We start from the raw sequence: 22,306 nt of genomic DNA, 5'->3' as shown, positions 1-22,306 counted from the left end.
GACAACCGGTTGCTAAAGCAGTAAATGTGAAAGTAGGTCGTGAAGAGAAGCCACTGTGTTTGTGTGAAACACGACCAGCCACATGGAGCAACATGTGCAAACTGAGAGCTGTGCTCATCACTATCGAGCTCAGCAGGTTGTGTTGTTGTTGTTGTTCCTGTTGTTTTATTGAGCAGGCAACTGGTTAGACGGGAAACCTTACAAATTGTGTTAATTTTAACTGAGCAATGCAGGGTGGAGTTGAGTTCCAGAGGTGTCTATAACCCAAGACACTAATCTAGTGAAATATTTACAATGTCTGATCCTGAAACTAAAGTGGTTTTTAACCTTTTTATGTTTTTCTATCACATTTAATTAATCTAAATGATATTTAATTCACTTCAATTCAATTTTATTTGTATATCGCTTTTAACAATGGATATTGTCTCAAAGCAGCTATACAGAACATAAACATAAAACAAAATTATTATAAAGAATAATATAAAGATTCATTTTAGATCTATTTAAATGAGTATGTATTTATCCCCGATAAGCAAGTCTGAGGTGACTCAGGTGACTGAGGTGAGGAAAAACTCCCTTAGATGGTAAAGGAAGAAACCTTGCGAGGAACCAGAAATAAAGGGAAACCTCATCCTCATATGGGTGACACCGGAGGGTGTGATTATAAATATACAGTCTGATAAATGTTGTATTGCTGAGGAGAATGTTGTCCTCAAAGACCACATGGAGTCGGCATCTCCTTTTAGTATAGCAACTGGAGCTGGTAAAGTTAGATTATAGCTTTCCATTATTTACCTGGAAACAATATATTATATAGCAGAAGACATGGCTATGTTCAATGCTTGATTTTTAAGGGATTTGTCTATTTTGTTGGCAGACCATCTTTAATTTGGGTGAGAGGGATGGTAGAGTATGTGTGATCTCTGTGATTTTCAATTCCTGGAAGCAGATATATTTAACAACATGGAGAATGAGAGGGGAAAAAATCAATACGCATGGCCCTGAGCATTTGGTGTATTGAGTTGTGCTGCACTCCAACTCAGAAATAGCTAGACCCGTTACTCTCAGCACAAAAAGTAAACTGGAAATGATCAGATTTTGTTGTCTGCTGTACTTTATTTCCATTACAACAAAATCAAAATGTATTCCCAAATACAACAGAGGACATATCTAATTAAAGATCTGACCACATAATTCTACTGTATATCTGTTGTTAGCATGTTTAAATAATAAAAGCTTTAAGTAAATGAGCACTTAGCAAAGCAAACCTTCAAGATATACTTTTCAGAAAATATCAATATAAGGCTTAGGGTAGATCCACACATGCAGCTGTATGCAAGTTCACATGTGTGCTATGCCTCTTAACAGTTATATACTCCACATAGGATTACAACAGACGAGTATTGCTTTGCTGTGTTGAGAAAATCAGACTGCACAAGAATGAAATATGAAAGTAATACATCATTGTGAATTGTGGACAGTGTTTCATTTCTCTGGAGCAGATTTTAAGAGCCATCTAGAAAAGTCGAATAATAATTAAAACACTTTTCATTGCAGATTTGTTATTGACAGAATGGTAACTAAACTACAGTACCTGTGTGCTATGTGTATGCCAGTCAAAGCTACAGTATATTTAATCCAGGTTTAATGATTAGGGTTTGGCTAAGATCACTTTACTTTCTTATAGATTTGTCTGGTTATAAGACTGTATAAACAGGAATATATGTGTATGTGTTTTTTTTATGTTTTAAACCTTGGCCCTTTTCTGCAGGACCAGAAGCTTAAGCAGATATAGATTTAGATCACAAATCTTTATGTTAAAGCTTAAATTAAGCATAACTACAATCTGTAGGGCATTATAAATAGTGTTAAGAGATACTGCGAAGAGCCTCACTGCTGAGATCTGGCACTTGCTATTGTTCAGGCATCACTTCTGAGCTTCAGGATAGCTCTGGTATAGAAAGACAGCACATATGCAATCGTTGCCAAATGCTCTTAGTGTAAATTGTATCAACATGCATCTCCACCACTGTGTCTTCCAAAAAAAAAAAAAAACAATCAGGAAATCACCACACCAGTATTATACTGGTAAAATAAACCTGGAAATTGAATTTAACCTTCATGTAAAGATTTAGTCATTTTTTGTTTGTTTTGTCAGAAAAAGTGCTATTTTTCTGAGATTGGTTCTAGCTATTGGACTCTGGTGAGTTCTGTATTGGTTTGTTTGCCTCTGGTTTACACAGACCCAAGGAGCTCATCACAGGGTGGGTCCATGATGTTGTCTGAGTCACATGGCTATGGAAACAAAAAAAAAACAAGTCACTCCTACTTCTGGGACACTTTCTTTATAATTATGTTTAAAACAAGGTCCATGCGTGCATCAGAAATAGTCAAGTTGATCAAATTTACACTTATAAAAATCCATTAAATATTAAAAATGAAAAGAATGCATTTGAGAATGGGAAGAAAGGCTTTACAGTGAGAAAACAACAAATAATACACAGGTTTAAAATATAATGAATCTTTAATGCAACTTACTTGATGTAGTATTTGGCTCCATTTGAAGTATATGCTTCCTCCCAACCATAGGGTAAACCTTAAAGAAGATAAATAACATAATAGCATACTTATGATTGCATTTGTTTTAAAGCTGAAATCCATTTATGTGTGCACTATACTGATCACGTCAGCGAGGATTCTGCAGTCTGTCACATGTAAAAACACCTGCATCATCCTACTCAAAGTTAAGGTTACTCTATTAGTGTCAGCAGGTAAAGGCACGGTGGCACTCCATGTGCAATTCAAAACAACAGCCCTCCTAGTGGAAAGCACTCAGCTGAAACGTGAGCATCGCGCTCTAAGAGGTCACATGCAGCCCTGTGTGTGAGACACGTTTTCCTTTTTTTCTCTTCCTCCCCCGCCATTTTTTTTCACCTGATCCTTCAGCTCCTGGCTGATTATCTGTCCTCCCCTCCCACACTTCTACTGCCTCATCATCCTCTCTCATCAATCTACCCTTCTTTGCTACTTTTTATGCCCTTGCCTCATTCAGAATTAAAGACTGTGTGAAACAGAAGCCTTAAAGTAATTACATTAACAGAGAAAATGCTACACTAACACTATATTCCAGAAATGGGACGTACTAAAGTACTTTTTTTCATTAAAAAAAATTATTCTGGCTACAAAATACTACACTCACTGTCTGTGTTAATGGTAACACCTGTACCCCTGGTAATTTATACAGTTATCCAATCAGCCAGCCAGGTGGCTGAAATCATGCAGCTTAAGAGCTTCAGTTAATGATCCCATCAAACATCAGAAAAAAGAAAATCTCTCTGGATTTATGTGGCATGGATGTTGGTGTTGGATGGGCCCAAGTATTTCAGATACTGTTGATTACCTGGGATTTTAACACACAACAGTCTGTGGAGTTTACACAGGAATACTAATATCGTCAGTAACACCAGTCATTGTGTCATGTAAGATGAAGGCACCTTTTTATTTCAGACTTTACTTTTGTGTTTACTTTTATAGTTAAAGTAGCTTTATTTATTTCTAAAGTAAACCTGTGCCTCACATTATTTGTACCAGTCATCTTTTCACTTTTACTTGAATAAGAATTCTTTGTAATTCTACCAAATCAGCGATATATTTATGACTTATTATTATTTACTTTTTAGATTTTTAGATTTTATATCTGTGTGAAAATTGCCCGTAGTGTGTGATTGCGTGGGTGAATGAGAGTGTGTGTGCCCTGTGATGGGTTGGCACTCCGTCCAGGGTGTATCCTGCCTTGATGCCCGATGACGCCTGAGATAGGCACAGGCTCCCCGTGACCCGAGAATAGTTTGGATAAGCGGTAGAAAATGAATAAATGAATGAATGATATCTGTGTGGAGTTTTCCATTCTCCCACTCATAAAAACATACAAGTAGGTGGATTGGCGACAGATGATCCTAGGTGTGTGTGTGTGAGTTTGAGAATGTGTGTGCATGTGGTATCATGAGATGAATTGGTGTCCCATCCACAGTGTAGTCCTGCTTCAAGTCCAGTGTTTCTGTTATATACTCCAGAATGAAGAAGCTACTAAAAATAAGTGTGTGAATGAGAACAGTCTATGAGAAACTTCTGTTTGGACAAGCGTGTTTATGAGTTTGGCTATACTGTTCCATTCATCAACATTTAGACGTCCCCAATTCTATTCCTGGACATCATCCACCCTACAAAGTTTCATGCCAACACACTTGGCGATAATTTCTATATGCTCCTGAAGGCTGTGATTAACTGTACCAGGTGTGGTAGATTAAGTAGGAACCAAACAGCTCAAAGGTTGTAGATCTTCTCAGACCAGCCAAGTATATCTGCATAGACATTAAATTACCATTATTCATGGAAATATGCTATTTTAAGCACAATCTTTCAACAACCGTACATGCCATATGTCAAAAGCACCTACTAACTTTGCCTATGTAATTAATCTCAATCACTGTATAATGGTATGAGCTCTATGGAAAAGAAAGGCACAAAACACAAAATAATATAGCACAAAAAAAACCAAATAGAGGGTCTATGGTTCTATGTGTTACTTTATATTCCATGGTTCTGCATTAAATCTCAGTGGAGGTTATCAGCAACATATCTTTTTACATATTACAATTTTTACATATTAAACAAAATTAGGTCATGCATTTAAAGGAACTCCAACACTTCTCTTCAAATTTAAACACTTCTGCATAATATACTACACTTTATTAAGGAACTAAGCAAACACAATGCTTTTCCACATTAAAGATTGCGAATAATTAGTAAACTAGCCTACTGATTGATTGAAGGCAATCAACTTGATTTGTGTAAATAAAACAAATTTCTGTCACCAAATAGATCTGCTTCCTTTAATAAGCCCCCTTCTGTTTCAATTTGACACTGTTGTCTGTGTCTTTGTACGGCGCCTGCTCCCTGCAGAGTGCTGCGTGACATCCAATGCTTTTGAAGAACCTGACAATTGCCTTTTCAGAGATTTGTATCCAGGCAACGACTGCAGCGCTGAGGCAAATCAGACCCGATAGGCGTATTGTACCAGGAAATACACCTTAGATTGTGCTTCCTTATTGGATTGACCTAATTCTTTTCACATTGTACGCCAAAACCAGATTATGAGATTTTCCTTGATTAGTTTATTCTATACTCTAATATGTTGTTTGAATTGGTACAGTGAAAAGATAATTTGACCAATACATACAGTATCCCCAAAATATCATATGATTATGAGTGAAAATAAAAGATTGAACCAGATGAAAGTGGCATACCATTCTGTCTGCTATATTTGAAATATCCAAATCTTAATCTTAACTTTATTCTTGTAAAAATCTTGTAAAATATTTAAAATATGACATTTTTAGCACACCATACATATTCTGCTGGTTTATACTATATTTCCCTTAAAGTACTTTAATCCAAAACATTTGAACGGTTAATTACTATCAAGTCACTTACAATCCACCTCTATGATGGCTTGAACTGTGTGAATGAGCTCCTGAGCCTCTAGGGCAACAGATCCAGACATTTTCCTCCCACTTTGTGTCGCCAGAGTTTGAGACAGCTTTGACTCACTTTCAGAACTGTAAAACAGGAAAAGTAATACAGCACCAAAGTTACATACTTATTTCCAATTAAATTAAACACAAAGAAAACTCAATGTTTTGAAAATAAGTGCTGAGTTACCTTTATATTAAATGTTTCTTATAGGATTATCATCTTAGAAGTTTATACTGTTCCTGATGATGACAAACGTAAATTACTTCAATTAAGGCTTGTAGAAATGGAGAACTGAAGTGGTTGTCCAGAAGATTAGATATTTTTCTTCAGAATCAGTTAGCGATTTCTGCATATCAGTATATTATACCCATGCTGTGGGTTTTTTAGCAATACAAATTGTGGTACATTATAGCATTCTTTCCTATTCTGTCCTTTTCTGTTCAGACAGAGCAATCAAGGTCTCAGTAGATATGGAGCTTATCCTGAGAACACTGGGAATACATTCTGTCCATTGCAGGGCGCCATGAACACGTACTCACAAATTCATTCACACCTATGGCCAATTTAGCATTGCCAATTCACTTACCAGCATGGGTTTGGGAGGTGGGAGAGAAATTGATTACCAGGAGACCTGTGATGCTCAGCAGATAGTAACCTATAATACTGTGTAGAATTACATCCAGGTTGCTGATTGAGCCAGGGAACTCAGAGCTGCACAAACAGTGCAAATATATATAAACCTCACTGGCTGCCCGAATAAAAAATGCAAATATAATTATCCACTAAGGATAAATAATTAAATTGATGTAGAATGTACTATATGGAATTATAATTTATGGTGGAAGTCTGCTGTAAATATGTTAGAAGTGCAATACAGTACAATGTGACCTGCTTCAGGCTTTCATACCATCTTTTTTCTTTGAGCTCTTCTACCTCAATCTCAAGGTCTGGCGTGGAAAAAATCTGTTATTTTTTGGTATTATGATTTTCTTTATAAAAGCTATACAGAAATGAACTTCCTTTGACCTGAAAGGAACAAAAGCACACAGACCAGGCAGCATGAATGCTACAATGCATTGTCCACCATGTCACCTAACACAGAAATTGTTTTTGGGGAAGGGGCTTCATGTACATAGGCCCACTGACACAGATAGAGAGTTATACAACATAAACATATTGCACAATCACCACACTTTCAGAACAGCTGTGTGAAATACTTCTTACCAATAAAAGTTGGTTTAAATGCTTAACAGACATATGTTAGATTCTGAGATGCTCTTACTTATTAACTATTGTTTTGCTATGTATATTCCAAATTATTAATTGATTTTTCTATTATTTCATTGATTTACTCCCATTGTAACCATATTATTTGGCACCCGAAGCATATTCTAATACACATCTTTCCTAGCAAACAATTCACTTTCTCACTTTAAAAAATGACCATACACACATTCTCATTATTTCAAGATTTCACACAATCTGGTGTCAGCCAGAAGAGGATAGGTTCCCTTTTGAGTCAACGTTTCTTCCTCATGTTGTCTCAAGGAGTTTTTCTGTGCCACTGTCACCTCTGGGTTGCTCATTAGGGATCTAAATCTACATCCACATCCCTGAAAATCTGCTTTGTGACAATGTCTGTCATTAAAAGTTAGCTATGCCATGCTACGCTATGCAGAGAACACTCTTTCGCTGAATATGATGTGATTGTGATTATGTCAGATAAGGCAGTAATTTTCTGTGATCATTGTTAAGGCTTAGAGATGTGTATAAAGGTGATATTAGAAAATTGTAATATAAACTTTTTTCATACCGCATGTTAAATTGAATATGTATATATTACATAGAAATTTACAATATAACATTTTTATGGGAGAAATATTCAAAAGAGTCTCAAACCGCAGACATTATACCCTGGAAATTATTTACTTAGAATTGATTTCCTAACAAACCTTTGTGTAAATAAGTTTTAAATTAAGTATTAATATATATTTCTTATTTGTGAAACCTTTGTAAATAAATTAAACAAAACATTAACTCATAAGTAGCATATAGTAAAATGAGTTAAAATGAGATATAATCTCCACAAAATGTTATAATTGTAGACAGAAATGTAAAGGATTCAAACCCTATCTGAACATTAATAAATTATATTTCTGCTATGACTGCTATTAACGCTAGTTTGTACATGAACCATATTGACTTCTTTTTGTAAATAATATTTAGCTTTGGATAACTTTTGTCTTCTCCGGCTGTTGCGTTAAAGTGAAGGTGAAAATAAGCTCTCTGTTACCTATGAGTCCTGAAAGATTCTTGATTCTCTGTTAGGAAGTCTTGAATGCCCTGGGGAAAAAAAGATCACAGTTCATTGAAAATTTGGGGGAAATTAGATATTAGTATCATTAATGCATGAGGTCATGTACATTTAGTTTTTATCTGGGTTGAATATTCATTCATTCATTCATTCATTCATTCATTCATTTTCTATCGCTTATCTGAACTTCTCGCTGTGCCTATCTCAGGCGTCATCGGGCATCAAGGCAGGATACATGTGAAATGTCTTTGGACCGGGGAGGAAACCGGAGTACCCGGAAGAAACCCCCGAGGCACGGGGAGAACATGCAAACTCCACACACACAAGGCGGAGGCGGGAATCGAACCCCCAACCCTGGAGGTGTGAGGCGAACGTGCTAACCACTAAGCCACCATGCCCCCCTTGGGTTGAATATGACAATTATATATGTCTTTAGAACTTTCCCTGACTTAAATGGTAAAAGTTCAATAATTAAAGAGCATTGTTGAAACGGCACTGGTTGTTTCAAATGATAAATAATCAAATTTCATATAATCTACACTTCATTTAAATATCCACTGTAGGAAACTTAAAGGTTTAATGTAGAAAACAACAATAGGGAAGTTCCCAATCAGAGTGAGTTCCAAGTCAATCCAGTATAGAAATCTATTGACCCTTAACTATAGAAATCTTAATGAATATAAGTTTATTAAGTGCTGCAGTATCCATGAAGGTACCACAAACAGAAAGAAATATACTGTATAGCCATGGTTGAAATTTTAGGTCAATGTCACAGTTAATATTACGTTATAACCATGGCTTTATGGTATGGGACTGACGGTTGGACTGTTTCAGCACAGGGAAAGTTAAATATGATTGCACAGATTTACATTTCTACATTACCTCCACAAAGTGTAGAAGTTTGCCCGTAGAAATTTCAAAGCCTTTCTTTGCAACTTCGCTTTTCCGCAGCTGACACTCAAGCAAAGCAATCCTTTTCTTCAAGTCCTGATCCTCCTGTGTCAAATACTGAAGTTACTAAAAGGTATTAATATTAAAAGTCATCTAAAACTTTTCAGTTTTAAAGAGTCCCATCAGTCTTATTTATTTATTTATTTATTTATTTATTTATTTATTTATTTATTTATTTATTTATTTATTTGTGCAGTTTCCTTTGTTCTTCCTTTTTGCTTGCACCCATGGGCATAAACCTCATCGAAATCTATTCGGTTTTTGCAATTATACACACTGGACTTCACAGAAAAATCTGAATGCAACACTTTTAAAATCAACACTTTTATAATTGTATATATAATTGTATATGTATAATTAAATATAAATATTAAATATGTATAATTAAATATACGCTGGATTAATTACAGTTATTTTACGTATACAGATACATTTCACAAATGTGTTGCTTATGTATGGTGTCCATTGTGAATCCCCAGAAATGATATAATTAGAATATTCTATATGAATAATAGAAGACTTTGGATAAAATTATCAAAAGGAGTCATATAGAATATTATATATTTTATATTTTTATACAGAACACTTAAATGAAGGGATGGTTGAAGGAAGAGTTTACATGAGTCAAGGTACTACAATGTGAGGTGTAATCACATAGGCTACATGCACGTAATGGTAAAATCCAAAGGCAAATTTTACACTCTTAACTGTACTGCTACATCTTTCTTGTTGGAGATGAACTTTTGTACAATTTTTGCTACTGTATATCAAATTCTTTTTCTGTACTTTTTCTTATTATTTTATTCTTGCAGAGTTTCCCAGGTCTGAAAGCAGGTAAGCTCTTCAGCGACATGAAGTATGTCATTTTTTTTTCCACTTTCCACTTCCACTTTCTATCTGGAGAAAATTGTGATCTCACAAATACAATAACATAAATGAGATTCTTCTGTGACCTGTGAGGCTGCTAACCAGATTTTTCTTCATTCACCCACGTCACGCAGCTAGATCACACTAAAAGCCTTCACTGCACTTCAGCCCAGTTACTGAATAATACAAAGCAAACAGTGACCTACTTTTCACAGTACAGGAGAGAGGGAAAATCTGAGCTGGATCTGAGCAGGGAACAGGAAGTGGGAGTTAGAGGAGTGGGCTAATGTCTTTAGTTTAGTAGCTGGGAGACATTTAGCCTTTTTTTTCCTGGACTCTACCTTGGGTTGGTCTGACTTTTCTGCTCTCTGAGACTTCATCTCTGCTATCTCTTCCTCCAGGAGATGGATGACTTCTTCATAGTCCATCTCTATCCCCTGTGCTTGCTTCTGCGCAGCCTCCGCCAGCTGGAACTGTGTCTGCAGAGATCTTCTCTCATCCACAGCCGCTTTTGCCTCCTGCAGCAGCACAGTAAGAGTCAGAACGATGCTGCTGGGAATGCACAGTGTATGATGCTGAGGGGTTCTTCCCCAACACAGCACACTCAGCACGCTGCCTCCCTCTCTCAGACTCTCCACATGCTCCCAGCATGACCAAGCACTGATCTAGATCAGCTACTACTCAAACTTTATGTATACAGAGCCTAACTCTTAGGTTTGTAGAAATGTTGTTGATTTTTTTAGTGAGTAGGTGTGGACAGGAATGGAAAGAAAATCTAAAAAATTATTAATGCATACCAGTGCACTGAATACATTTTTGAACAGCACTTGAAGGGGGAATGCTACAAGGCCTGTTTAATTCCACGGAAGTGAAGTGCCATTGTGCTGAGTAATGAACAGGTAATACTGAGTCATTTTTCAGTCGGTCCTTCATTTTGCTGTTGGATCGACTTCACTACTCTGATACACATGCCACCTAACAGGCAAATACATATGCTTTTAGGGATTCAGATCACATTTGTGTAAGATCACATTTTGTGTAAAACAGTTAAATATCTGTCTGTAAATATGGCTTTATTTAATGCAGTTCTTTAAGTCAATCAGCAATAATGAAGACCTTTCTATAGTGCATAAATTAAATGTTGGCCAATATGGTGACCCTGTGCTTGGTGTTTTGAAAAGATGCACCCTTTTTAAGACTTTGTACACATAAAGTATGTACAAGTCTAAAGTAAGAGCTCATTTCACAAATTATCCCTGCTTTATCAATCTGGTGCATAAGATATTTGCTATAAAGAGCTACATTAAGGGCAGAAACGGTCTCTGCAAAACTTCCAGCAGCTGCCAACTTTTTACAAGTCCAAATAAACCATAAGCTCCAATACACCAACCCTTTACACAGTCACAGGTCTCTATTGCATATTTATTTTTATACAACACATTGCTTTTCCATGATAATACCATGCGACTATTTAGTAAAACATAGACACTATGTTTCTATACTCTACTACATAGAGATACAATTCAACATAAACAGACTGATTATTATTTAGAACCTTCAATACTGATGTTCCTAACTAATTATATCATGAATGGCAAACTATGCCACAGCAAACATTCCCAATATGTTTAAGCCACAGTTATAGCTAAGACCATGAAACACAAATACATTTGTAATTGCAGTTCTCAAGTTATATTCAATTCAGGAACAGTTTATTTGACATCACAATAAAAGAATCAAATAGAGACACCACATTCCTGAACTCCATGCCCATTTTCACATGGGTCAGAGCTCACCCTCCTCAACACGCACACACACACACACACACACACACACACACACACACACACACACACACACACACACACACACACACACACACACACACACACACACACACAAAAAAACACCTTTCAGTGCTCTGGAGCCCTGGTGCAATGCGTGGATGGCACACTCATCTCCAAAGGGAAAGCTTAAAAGCCTGCTGCTCCTCTGCTGGGCAGCCTGTCTGCCTACCTGTTACTCTAATGGCATATATAGCACAGAGAGCGTGGGTGGGGGTGAAGAGAGCAGAACGGATTCAGAGAGGCAGATCCAGGTTTGAAAGAAGCACAGGCTTTTAAAATAAATCTTCACTTCCTCAAGGCTGGGCTTTCAGCGCTCCCTCTTGGTTGCTTTCACTCTCAGCTTCGGGAAGTAATGGAGCTCAGTGTGGTGCTGAGATCACAAATCCATCACTGTGTTCAGCATGGCAAAAGTGCAAAGACAGGTTGCTTTGACCCAATCATATGGTCATTATGGGCAAACAGCTTAGATCGGGTTCTACAGTTTAAAAGGTTGGCATTGTCGGTTCATTGCATTCAGAACACATCATTTTATTCACTGAAAATTTTCTATACAATTAGAATACAATTATTTTCTTTGTGATGCAGTAAATAACACATTACATTGCATTGCATTATTATGTAAATGTCATTTAAACTCTAGATATTATTATTATTATTATTATTATTATTATTATTATTATAAATTATATTTAATTATTTTTATTTTCTAAAGATAACACTGTACATAAGAATCATAAGAATTCATAAGAATTCATAAGAATACAATACTATTTAAACATATAATTAATCATTATGATTATTATGTATTAAATATTATCATATCATAATACAAATGTATATCTGTACTTGCACCATAATTAGTTTTATATTATAAAGAACAGTCATTTCAACCTTTAAATCTTTAAGGTTTTAACTGGTTTATAAAACAGAAAGGGCTGAAACAGATCTAGCACTGAAATATTAGCAGAAACAGCATAAGGATAAGAAAAAGGATAAAAGAAAAATGTCATTCTCAGCTTTCTTTTCAGGGCAAATGACTGTAAAAAGATTTTATACATGTATACATCTCTTCACTGGTGGATTTCAATAATATTCCAAGAAGAGCTTCAAAATGTACAGTATGTGACAGAAGAAACTCCTACAAACATCTGACACATCTGACCAAATAGCTTACAGTACATAGCTTCACTCACTAACTCTCTATGTTTCCATCAATCATCACTAAACTCATTCAGGTCCTTCATCTAGTGTTGATGAATATTGATATTTAATTCCTGTTGAATGATACTAATGAATTTGACTTATGCAATAGATTGAAATGATAACGCCACTTGAAGATGACTCTATTTTCATGACTCACTGAAGAGAACTATTTCTACACACAAGCTCCAATCTTTACTGTGCCCTACACACTCCAACTCCCACATACGGTGGGTGGTATATGCCTCCTGAACCCAGGACAGCTTATTCCCTCATACACACAATGCTCAGATTGGAGCATCTAAGTTCAGTGTGAATGAGGTATGATATAAGCATAAAATTTAGTCAACTCGTTACACAGGAATATGTCAAAAATATTGTGTATGCATACTTTGTATCTAGCCACCTCACATGAAGCTGATATTTTTAAACAGAACAGATTTACTAGAGCGCACAAAGGCAGTTGGAGGACAGCTCCCTCTAGGGGAGCTTTTGAAAACTTTGTGCAATGTAAATATAGAGAGGAAATGATCTGATGTGATGTGAAGCAACACACACTCACCTGCTTAACTTTATTTAGCTCCTGCTGCATTTCCTGACACAGGGACTCAGTCTCAGCCAACCTATCCTGTTGGGGTTAAACTTTAGTTTAATGAGTTATCTGAAAATATGTACAGACTTAATGAAAAAAAAATCCATCCTGAACCACATGCATATCTAAATAATATATTGCTCCTCAGCGGCATGCAGGATGTTGCCCTTAAATATAGTAAGTATTGATCAAGACTGCACACAAGAGCTGCATGTTTACACAGACTTGTACTATAAATTTCACCTGCAGACTCTTTATTTCTCTTAAGGCTTCAATGTGATCTTTTCTTATTCGCTCCATCTCATCCAGGTCATCGGAGTCAGATGTTGATACCTAAGAGATGACAGATTAACATATTTTCATAAGTCCAACATATTTCAACTGACAGTATTTTTCAGTGTTACATGTCATTTTGTTGAGCAAGACCCTTACCGTATAAATGAAATAAATGTACAACAGTCTGTATAAGGAAATATGCCAAATGTTATAAATGTAAATGTTTGCATCCCATTTCTCCTAATTTTAGTCATTGCCACTCCCACTAGATAGTTCTCCCTTCATGCACAATAACTATTAACCAAGGTTTAATAAATGCCTCTTTCAACTCTGTATCTGAGCACATAAATATTATACATTTACTTACAGACATCTATAACTGATTAGTGTCACTTAGTCCACAGGAAATACAGTGGGACTTCTTACCCACAGAGAAATAACATATGTTCCCACCCCAGTCAGCAGTACCAATTATGCTTCATACATATTTTTATTAGTATAAAACCTTTAATACTTTTATGTCTTTTAGAACACAAAATGTTAAATAGCCCCATAAATATTGTTGTATAGAAAATAATTTACCTGCTGGTTTGATGAAGAGTCAGTCAGATCATCAGAAGTGAGAATGGAGGTTTGCTGTCGCAGCAAACCTGATTTGTTCGTCAACTTCAAGAATTCCTTTGTCAGAGTCTCAAAATCTGATATACAGCAAAACAAAACTAATTACATCCTGTAGTCTAATGTTTATGTTGTGACTTGCATTTTAAATGACCACAACAGAGCACAGGTTTTATATTTTAATTAAAATTAAAATTTGAATAATTAATCTAAGATTTCTCACCTCCATAGGCTACTGTTCCTCCTTGGTCCACTTGGAGTCTCTCTCTCAGTATCTGGAGCTGAGACTCAGTCAGCTTTACACCCAAAACCTCCAGTGCCTGGGAACATGACAACTGTCCTCTTTCAATCACTCGGTGTGTAATTTTAATTCAACTCTTTTTCACATGTTCATAATTTTTTTGTTCATAATTAATTTTTTAATGTCCTTTTTAAGTATAAAAATAAAAATTCTTCAAATGAAATAAGCAGATAAAAATGTCATGGCCTGGTGTGACTGAACAGGGTGAAAGATGCTGAACAGCTGCTATCTAATTTTCCCATTATTGCACAGCCAGAGTATACTAATGACATGTATCATCTTTATAACCTCCAGCAGAGGCATTCATTTGTTTCCACATGATACACAGTAGTAATGGCTCAGTGGAATAGAGAGCATGGCTTTGCAGAATGAAATGTTATTGTCTGCTGCTTAGCTCATCAGCATTTGACCCAACACATGAGGTAAGGAACAAACCTGCTCCAGCTTCTCCACTTTGATTCGGCAGCTAGACGTGAGTGAGGAAACCTTCGGCTGAGTGACGGTGATCGTGGTGCTGAACTTACAGGCATCTGAAGATGAAAATACATGAAAAGTATATATTTATGAATATTCAAGGTTAATGTCATGTTACCTATGCCATAAAAACTACATTATTATATGTACATACAGTATTAGTGTCTCATAATTTTGCAAAATTTAAATATTATTTTTTTGTTGCCCTGAGCTGCCACAGGAACAAAGCACAAAGCACTTCTTCACAGAGATATGAGAGATTGCGGAAGAACAGCATTCGATGTCTATTAAATATCTGTCTCTCTCCAGTTATATCAGAAATTAAGACTAGGGACTAACTAACCACATTGACATCAATACTGGCTCTCCATTAAGACTATAAACTGGAAAATTAGACAACAATAAACTAGAAAAATTACATTATATTGTGTTGTATTGTAATTACGTTATATTGTAAAAAGTACATTATATTGTATAATGTAATAATGGTATATATTTGTATATTTGTATTGATTTAGCTACAAAGTGATCAACATTTCTAGTGATTAATTCAAGGGTTTGATTTATAAAATAAGAACTGGATGCTCGTCCATTTTGTAAAATTGACATAAAACTGACAGTTTTCCAGTTTTCCAGAATAACTTTTTCAAATTTGAAAAAGAATAGACATATTTTACAAATATGTCGATCCAGCATTCTTCACCTCCCGTAACTCCCTCAGATAAAGAGGTGTCAAACAAAAACCCGGTCATACTGTTCCTCAACTGCACAGATTGTACCTGACCTGAACTGACATTAGTTTATTTTGGTCTTAGCCTGGAGGATTATGCTGAAATAAATTGTTAATGACTTCCATTTTTGTCTACTCAGATTGAAAATGCTGTAACCTGCTGACTGGATTATCTTTTATAATAAACACTCATCAGTACATTCTGAAGGCTTGTTCTAGCTGACAGGTAATCCCGGTCATGCACAGGTAATATCTCTTGCTCCAGATCATTAGATTTCTTCTCTTATTAATGTTACTCCAAAACATCAGTTAGCAAAATCAAATTTGATATTGAATGTAAACATTCGAGCATAAAAGACAGAGCTAATAAATTATCTATTTAATTGAAACGGTGCATTGCTAAGAGTTTACAGTACCAGAGTTGTCCACTGTGGTGCAGACACTGTCAGTGGTAGTGACTGAATGAAGGTCAGGTTTCACTGGTACTGCTCGTACCTACAGCAGAGAGAGAGACAGAGAGATAGATAGATAGATAGAGAGAGAGAGAGAGAGAGAGAGAGAGAGAGAGAGAGAGAGAGAGAGAGAGCAAACAGTATGAGACAGATGTCTGAACATTTAAATGTTAGCCAAACTTTTCATTCATTCATTCATTCATTTTCTACCGCTTCTCTTGTTTGCTGTGATGAAAACAAGCCACACTGACTTTTTAAACAAAAGACTAAAGACCCCTGAACATATCATAATGATTTGTTATCACTGTATTGTTTTGGGCATTTTGTTATCAAGAATTTAATGTTTTAGAAAAATGTCTGTTAAAAAGATACCACAATTCTTCAAGATACCTAAAAAAAACTTGTTTTATAAAAACTTTACAAAGCATAAGTCACGGTTGTCACACCAAATTCTGCATTTATTACTGTTTTTATTATAAATAACTGATTGTCAAGTTTAATTAAGGTCCTCAATGGGAATCAGATTCTTTGTTCAGTCAAACCTCCATATCCAGCCCCATGTCTTACCTGAGTAAGTTTAACAGAAGGCAGAGTCTCACTTCCAGAGACAGGAGTATTTATTTTGGGCACTAGTCCTCCTGGCATAGTTACAGCTGCTACTCCCCCAAGGGCCAGTGGTCTGAGCTGGGAGCCTGTAGTCAATAGGGGCTGCAGGAAAATGGGGCTATGTGGACCACTGCTGGAGCCAGAGGAAGACCTCCTTCGGATGAACGCTATTTCCACCGTTGGGTCAGGTCTTTGTGGACATCACATACAATCAGCTTTAAACACATTTTAGAAAATATGAAGACAGAAATGTGAGTGTAGACGTTGCAAAAACGTCTTACCTGAGCTTTGTTCTGGTTAATATGCTTTTGGCCTCCTCATATGTAACTCCAATTAAGGATTCTTTATTGATTGATACGAGTTGATCTCCTGCTTTTAATCTTCCATCCTAACAGGACACACGACACACACACACAACACACACAAAAGCAATTATTAATTTATTACTCAAAGTGAGGCATTTTTTTATATGATTAATAATCTAGTATATAAGTGGTGTAGTGTTTCACCCTCTGGCAGTCTCCTCCAGGCATGAGCTCCTGAATGAACACCATTGGCCCTTCTGCACGGTTTGCTCCACCTTTAATGACCAAGCCTAGTCCTGTCCCCTTTGCAACACATATCAGCTGAATCATGCAGTTGCTGGGGAAGAGACAAAAAAGAACGACGACCGTGGTCAATATAATTACTTACAAGCGGATTCGTTTTTTTTTCAGCCGGAACTAATCTTTTGCAGGATTTACCACCTTTGGAGGACAAACATCTGTCATTGCATGAGCACAGCTTTTGATAAACACTCTAGGATTAACTTAACAGTCTATTCATTAATAGTATGAGATCTTACAGTTAAAAGTTGAACAACATAAAACAAAGTAACACAAGAAAATGAAAGCCACGTTAGCTTATTTTACCTGTAATGCTTAATATTACACAAGGATCCACTGTACAAATCTTACCAGCAGACCTGTGGAGTAATTGTGTTCATGCTACAGTCTTTTGGACTCAAGATCTGCGGGCTTGTTGATCTGGAGGATGATGATGATGATGCAGTGTCAGTCAATTTACCTGAAAAGCAATGTGTGTTTAGTGATAATTTGACAAACTGTGTATTTATTGAAAAAAAAAACAAAAAAACAACAACACAACAACCCCAAGCCTTCTATAAAGTGACAGGATGTATTTCCACTTGGCGGACTTTGCTCTTTCCTTTGGCAGCAATTCTATGCACTGCAGGAGGTACACAGGTTTGGCCCAGAGGGATTAAGTGCCTTGTTGAAGGGCACAGTGGCAGAGGTAAAGGAAAGGTCACTTGAATCTGTAGCTGTGTGCTGTGTCATGTTGTCTACTCTGCAACTCTGTGATTCTAGTTGTAGTTTTACAGTTGAAATGATTAAAAAGACTCGGTTAAGGCCTTTAAAAGCATGTGTATCTGCAAAACTTAAAAAAAAAAAAAGTAGTTCATTTTTCCAGAAAATTCTACATACAAATAATGAGAATACCTGTGGAGAGAAGAGTAGGAGAAATCCGGCCCATTCCTGCGCTTGTATTGCTGTTAGAGCCATATTTCTCCATGAGCTCAGCAAACTCTCTCCTAAGAACATACACATGGTTGATCATCATTTCATCACTATCTTTTATTCTTTTCACGATGATAGCCGAGGTAACGTCTGGAAAGCAATCCACATCAGCGGTGGATGTTTTTACTTTCAGCTCCTCTCAGAACATTTGCAGCTCGTGTCTACATACAACTAACTAGACTTAAACTGAAGTATGGTGCACTTTCCAGTCTGATGTCATAATTTCCAATATAATTTTAATATATAAAATCAATAGCATGGGTTTTTAAATAAAGCTTTAAACAGGGTAAATGTAGTAATCTGTGTGTGATTTGATCACAGTTAGCTTTAATATAATTGACTTTAGAATTAATTGTGAATAGCTGTAACTAATCACATTATTTTCTTTTATTATCTTAGACACAAATATATATAAACATAAACAGAACAATAATTATAACTTAAGCAAATGAATGCCTGATTGTATGAATGAATGAATGAATGAATGAATGAATGAATGAATGAATGAATGAATGAATGAATAGAACACAAACTATACAACACAATATAGTATGAGTAAAATCAGTAAATCACTGACAAAGCAATCATTCAGTCTAAAACATAATCATTTTAATGATTAGCTGTTCATGAGCAGAAATGTTTCTCTTCATTGGGTCGGGATTGTTCTTATTCAGCACAGGTGGCATCTGATTGACCGGTGGCCCTAATACGTCAAGATGCATCCAGCTCTAGCTGAGTGTGTGCCACAGAGAGTCTCAGCACCCAGCACAATGCCAGCTCAATTAAATCAACTGAGCATCAGCAGATTCAGACAGATGTCCTTGATAGCAAAGTCTGATTGCTATAGAGCAGAGCACCGGGATATTATCTAACCTTGAGTATATTTCCCTAACAAAGTAACAGCTTGTAAGAAAGCAGAATCTAAAGAAAAGTCTACCGTCTTAATTAAGCATAAATCTTTGATGTACTTAATGTATTAAGACTAATTTTAAACTTATAAAAAATTAAGAGGCTATGTTTTCAATCACTTACTGTACATGATTACTGTTCGATGAAAAACTCACATTTCACAATCCAATCCATTTGGTTTTATACTTTTATATATATTTTGCCCAAATCTTAACTTAAATCATAAATCTCAAACTCTCATAACAGAATTTTGGCTCTAAACCAGAAACCATTCATTTGTAACACTGATGAAAGATGAAAAACCAATAAATGAAATACAGTATATCAGGAGAAGCATGAAGCATACCTGGATTCCTCATCACGGGCGATCAGAAGAGACATGTGATTCGTCGACGATGCCATGCGAAGAATCTCCACTGCCCTGACGAAACACAGCACAGGGCTTTCTTTTATCCCCATATATAAACACAGAGATTAAACTTTAGCCCATTAAACATTTGTAATTAATGAATTCATGAGATCACAGATATGATATAGTTTGAGCAGTGTTTTATAGGGCGTGTATGAGCAGAAATTGTTTAGGAATGATATTTATGTTCATCAATATTGCATTCGTTATCTTCAGTGTCATCAAATGTATACCTTTCATTTGTAACGCCTGCTAAATTCATGTTGTTGACGTCTAAAATGAGGTCACCTGCTTTAAGTCGTCCTGGTAGAAATAGAATGAACAAATTAATTATTTCAGTTATTCGTATAGATACATGTATGATATGTGTGTTAAAGTCCAACATACCGTCTTGTGCTGCAACTCCACCAGGTAACACTCGCTTAATGAAAATACCAAATTCTTCCCCACTCTGTTCTCTGTAACCTCCAATTATCTTCACCCCTGACAGACAAAATCAAATAATAGTACTGAGACCAATTCATAAATATTGTCTATGTACTTACAATAGAACCGATGTGAATCATACGTGTTCATTTTCTAATTAATCGATTAAAAAAACGATGGCTAAATAAATGATTAATCCTTTTGAAGCTTTGTTTTGTAGTTCTCACCAAGTCCTTGTCTGCAGTCGGAGAATTCCAATCTTTGCACAGCACGGTTGATGCCATGTGGACCCATGATTGTCCTGAAAAAATTGCACAGTATGAAGCAAAATGAGTCAAATAGCTAACATTCAATTCCACAGAAATAGCAGGGGATTTAAAGAGTAAGTTAAAGAGTAAGTGATTGCTTGCTCATTTAAAATCACTACTGCTTCATGATTTAAGGAACATACATGCTCATATTGAAAAAAATGTGCCTCTGATCTGTCAAAGAAGAATCTGATCTGTGTTGAATTTAATCCACATCATAAAAGTCAGACATACTATTCTGTATTCTATCTACTGTTATCTAGGCTGTTAATGGCGGTGCATTGATATTAAATGCAGATCTTTGAATGCTTTTGATTTTGTTTTGAAGCATTGTAAACTAAGAAATTTAGGAAATCATGAAAATTAGCTTTGCAGATACAGTATTGGACGTTTGGGTAGAACTGCAGTGGATATAAGCTGCAAAGTTAAGATGGTATGATCGGTGTTTGACCTGCTGTGTTTGAACTCTCCCACAGGTGAACTGTTCACTCCTCCAAATGCAGGACATACATTCAAGTTTAATCTTAACAACAGAATCAGCACATGTGATCGGGATTGCTGTAACAGATTGTGTTGCAGGGAATAAAGCATTAAAACCTATCACTTAACTAAGCCACGTTGAGTTACACACCGAGGAGCCATGCTGCATTCATGTCTAGAATTCATAGAAACAATATAATCCTGCAAAATGGCATGACTGTGGATTTCTTTTTCACAATACCTTGTCCTTATATACTGTAGAAATGAGTGCAAACAGATTGTGACAGCACGCTGCTCTGAATTATTATAGGTTTCCGGAGTCAACGTGTATGCGTGCTTAAATCCTACTTCAACACCATAAACACTGCAAATCCTCTTCACCTACACATGCACTGCTAACTTAAACCTCACAGTCATTCACAGTCACTGGCAATCTCACTGCCACATTCTTAACCCAACCGAAGAAGATTACAATCATATCTTGAGGAAGGAGCAACATAATGATTTAAAGACATGCAGGGTATTGCCAAAACTAAAGGCATTCTATATTAAAAACAAGCACAACCTACCAGTAGAGCAGGGATAGTCCGTCAAAGTGCTCTGCCTCCACTGGCCCTGGAAGCAGTGGCATTGCACATACAAAAACAGTAGATGAAATATTATAGAGGCAACCTCATCACCAGGTCGGGGGGGATGACAAGTTCAAATCAGGACAGTCCAAGATGACCGAGACATAGCAATCTAGACAGACAGCTACAGACACGCGCCTACCTATCCACTAATCTCCCCTGATACCCAGCAGTCACATGGTATGCTTTACCTCTCTGTTCACTGCCACACTGCTGACAATGTGGCTCTCTCTGCAACTGTAACAAAGCAGTAAACAAACATCAACCTGGGTGTGTTTACAAAGTAATCAATGGTCAAACCCATCTATCAGATATATAGACAGACATTAAATATATCCATCTCTCTAGTGATAAAAATTATTACATTTAGACTAGAATAGCAGTTAAATATGTTTCTACATCTATAGATATGCATTTCTACATATTTACTAGAATTAATTTGAGTAATTATTCTGTAATTCATGCATTTATTGCTCGAATAATCTCTTCTACTCTATTTAATTGCATTGCATTTACATATTTATTAATGTTTTTGTTTTATTGTTGTTGTTGATGTTTTAAATTAGTTGTCCTTAAAATGTGCAACATTTAGCAAACCTGGAGCTTATATCAAAACACTCTGAAAGACTGTCACTAAGAAAACACACACACACACACACACACACACACACACACACACACACACACACACACATATATATATATATATATAAAATTCATACTGTATATACTGTGTAGTGCATTGTAAATATGTCTAGTAGTACACTGTGTGTACTGACTATGTATGAGCACATTGCATCTTTTC

At 36.1% G+C, this 22,306-nt stretch overlaps 1 protein-coding gene across 1 annotated transcript; it reads right to left on the bottom strand.

The window, feature by feature from the left end:
• Nucleotides 1-931: 931 nt before the first annotated feature.
• Nucleotides 932-21,503, bottom strand: stxbp4 (syntaxin binding protein 4). The gene is made up of 22 exons (XM_027140451.2): nt 21,442-21,503; nt 20,312-20,385; nt 20,046-20,141; nt 19,892-19,961; nt 19,596-19,670; nt 18,263-18,354; nt 17,720-17,828; nt 17,273-17,405; nt 17,045-17,151; nt 16,725-16,953; nt 16,122-16,200; nt 14,937-15,031; nt 14,424-14,520; nt 14,165-14,280; nt 13,550-13,639; nt 13,277-13,342; nt 10,009-10,185; nt 8,732-8,845; nt 7,829-7,878; nt 5,494-5,618; nt 2,539-2,596; nt 932-2,295 (listed from the first exon to the last, which is right to left on the bottom strand). The coding sequence occupies exons 1-22, from the start codon at nt 21,501-21,503 to the stop codon at nt 2,187-2,189; spliced, it is 2,223 nt and encodes a 740-aa protein (XP_026996252.2). The 3' UTR covers nt 932-2,186.
• Nucleotides 21,504-22,306: the final 803 nt, after the last annotated feature.

This window comes from Tachysurus fulvidraco, chromosome 8 (genome assembly GCF_022655615.1).
Source record: "Tachysurus fulvidraco isolate hzauxx_2018 chromosome 8, HZAU_PFXX_2.0, whole genome shotgun sequence".
In the NCBI taxonomy this organism is placed as follows: Eukaryota; Metazoa; Chordata; class Actinopteri; order Siluriformes; family Bagridae; genus Tachysurus; species Tachysurus fulvidraco.
The sequence above is the reverse complement of the archived record's forward strand: the minus strand, read 5'-3'. Positions and strand labels throughout refer to the sequence as shown.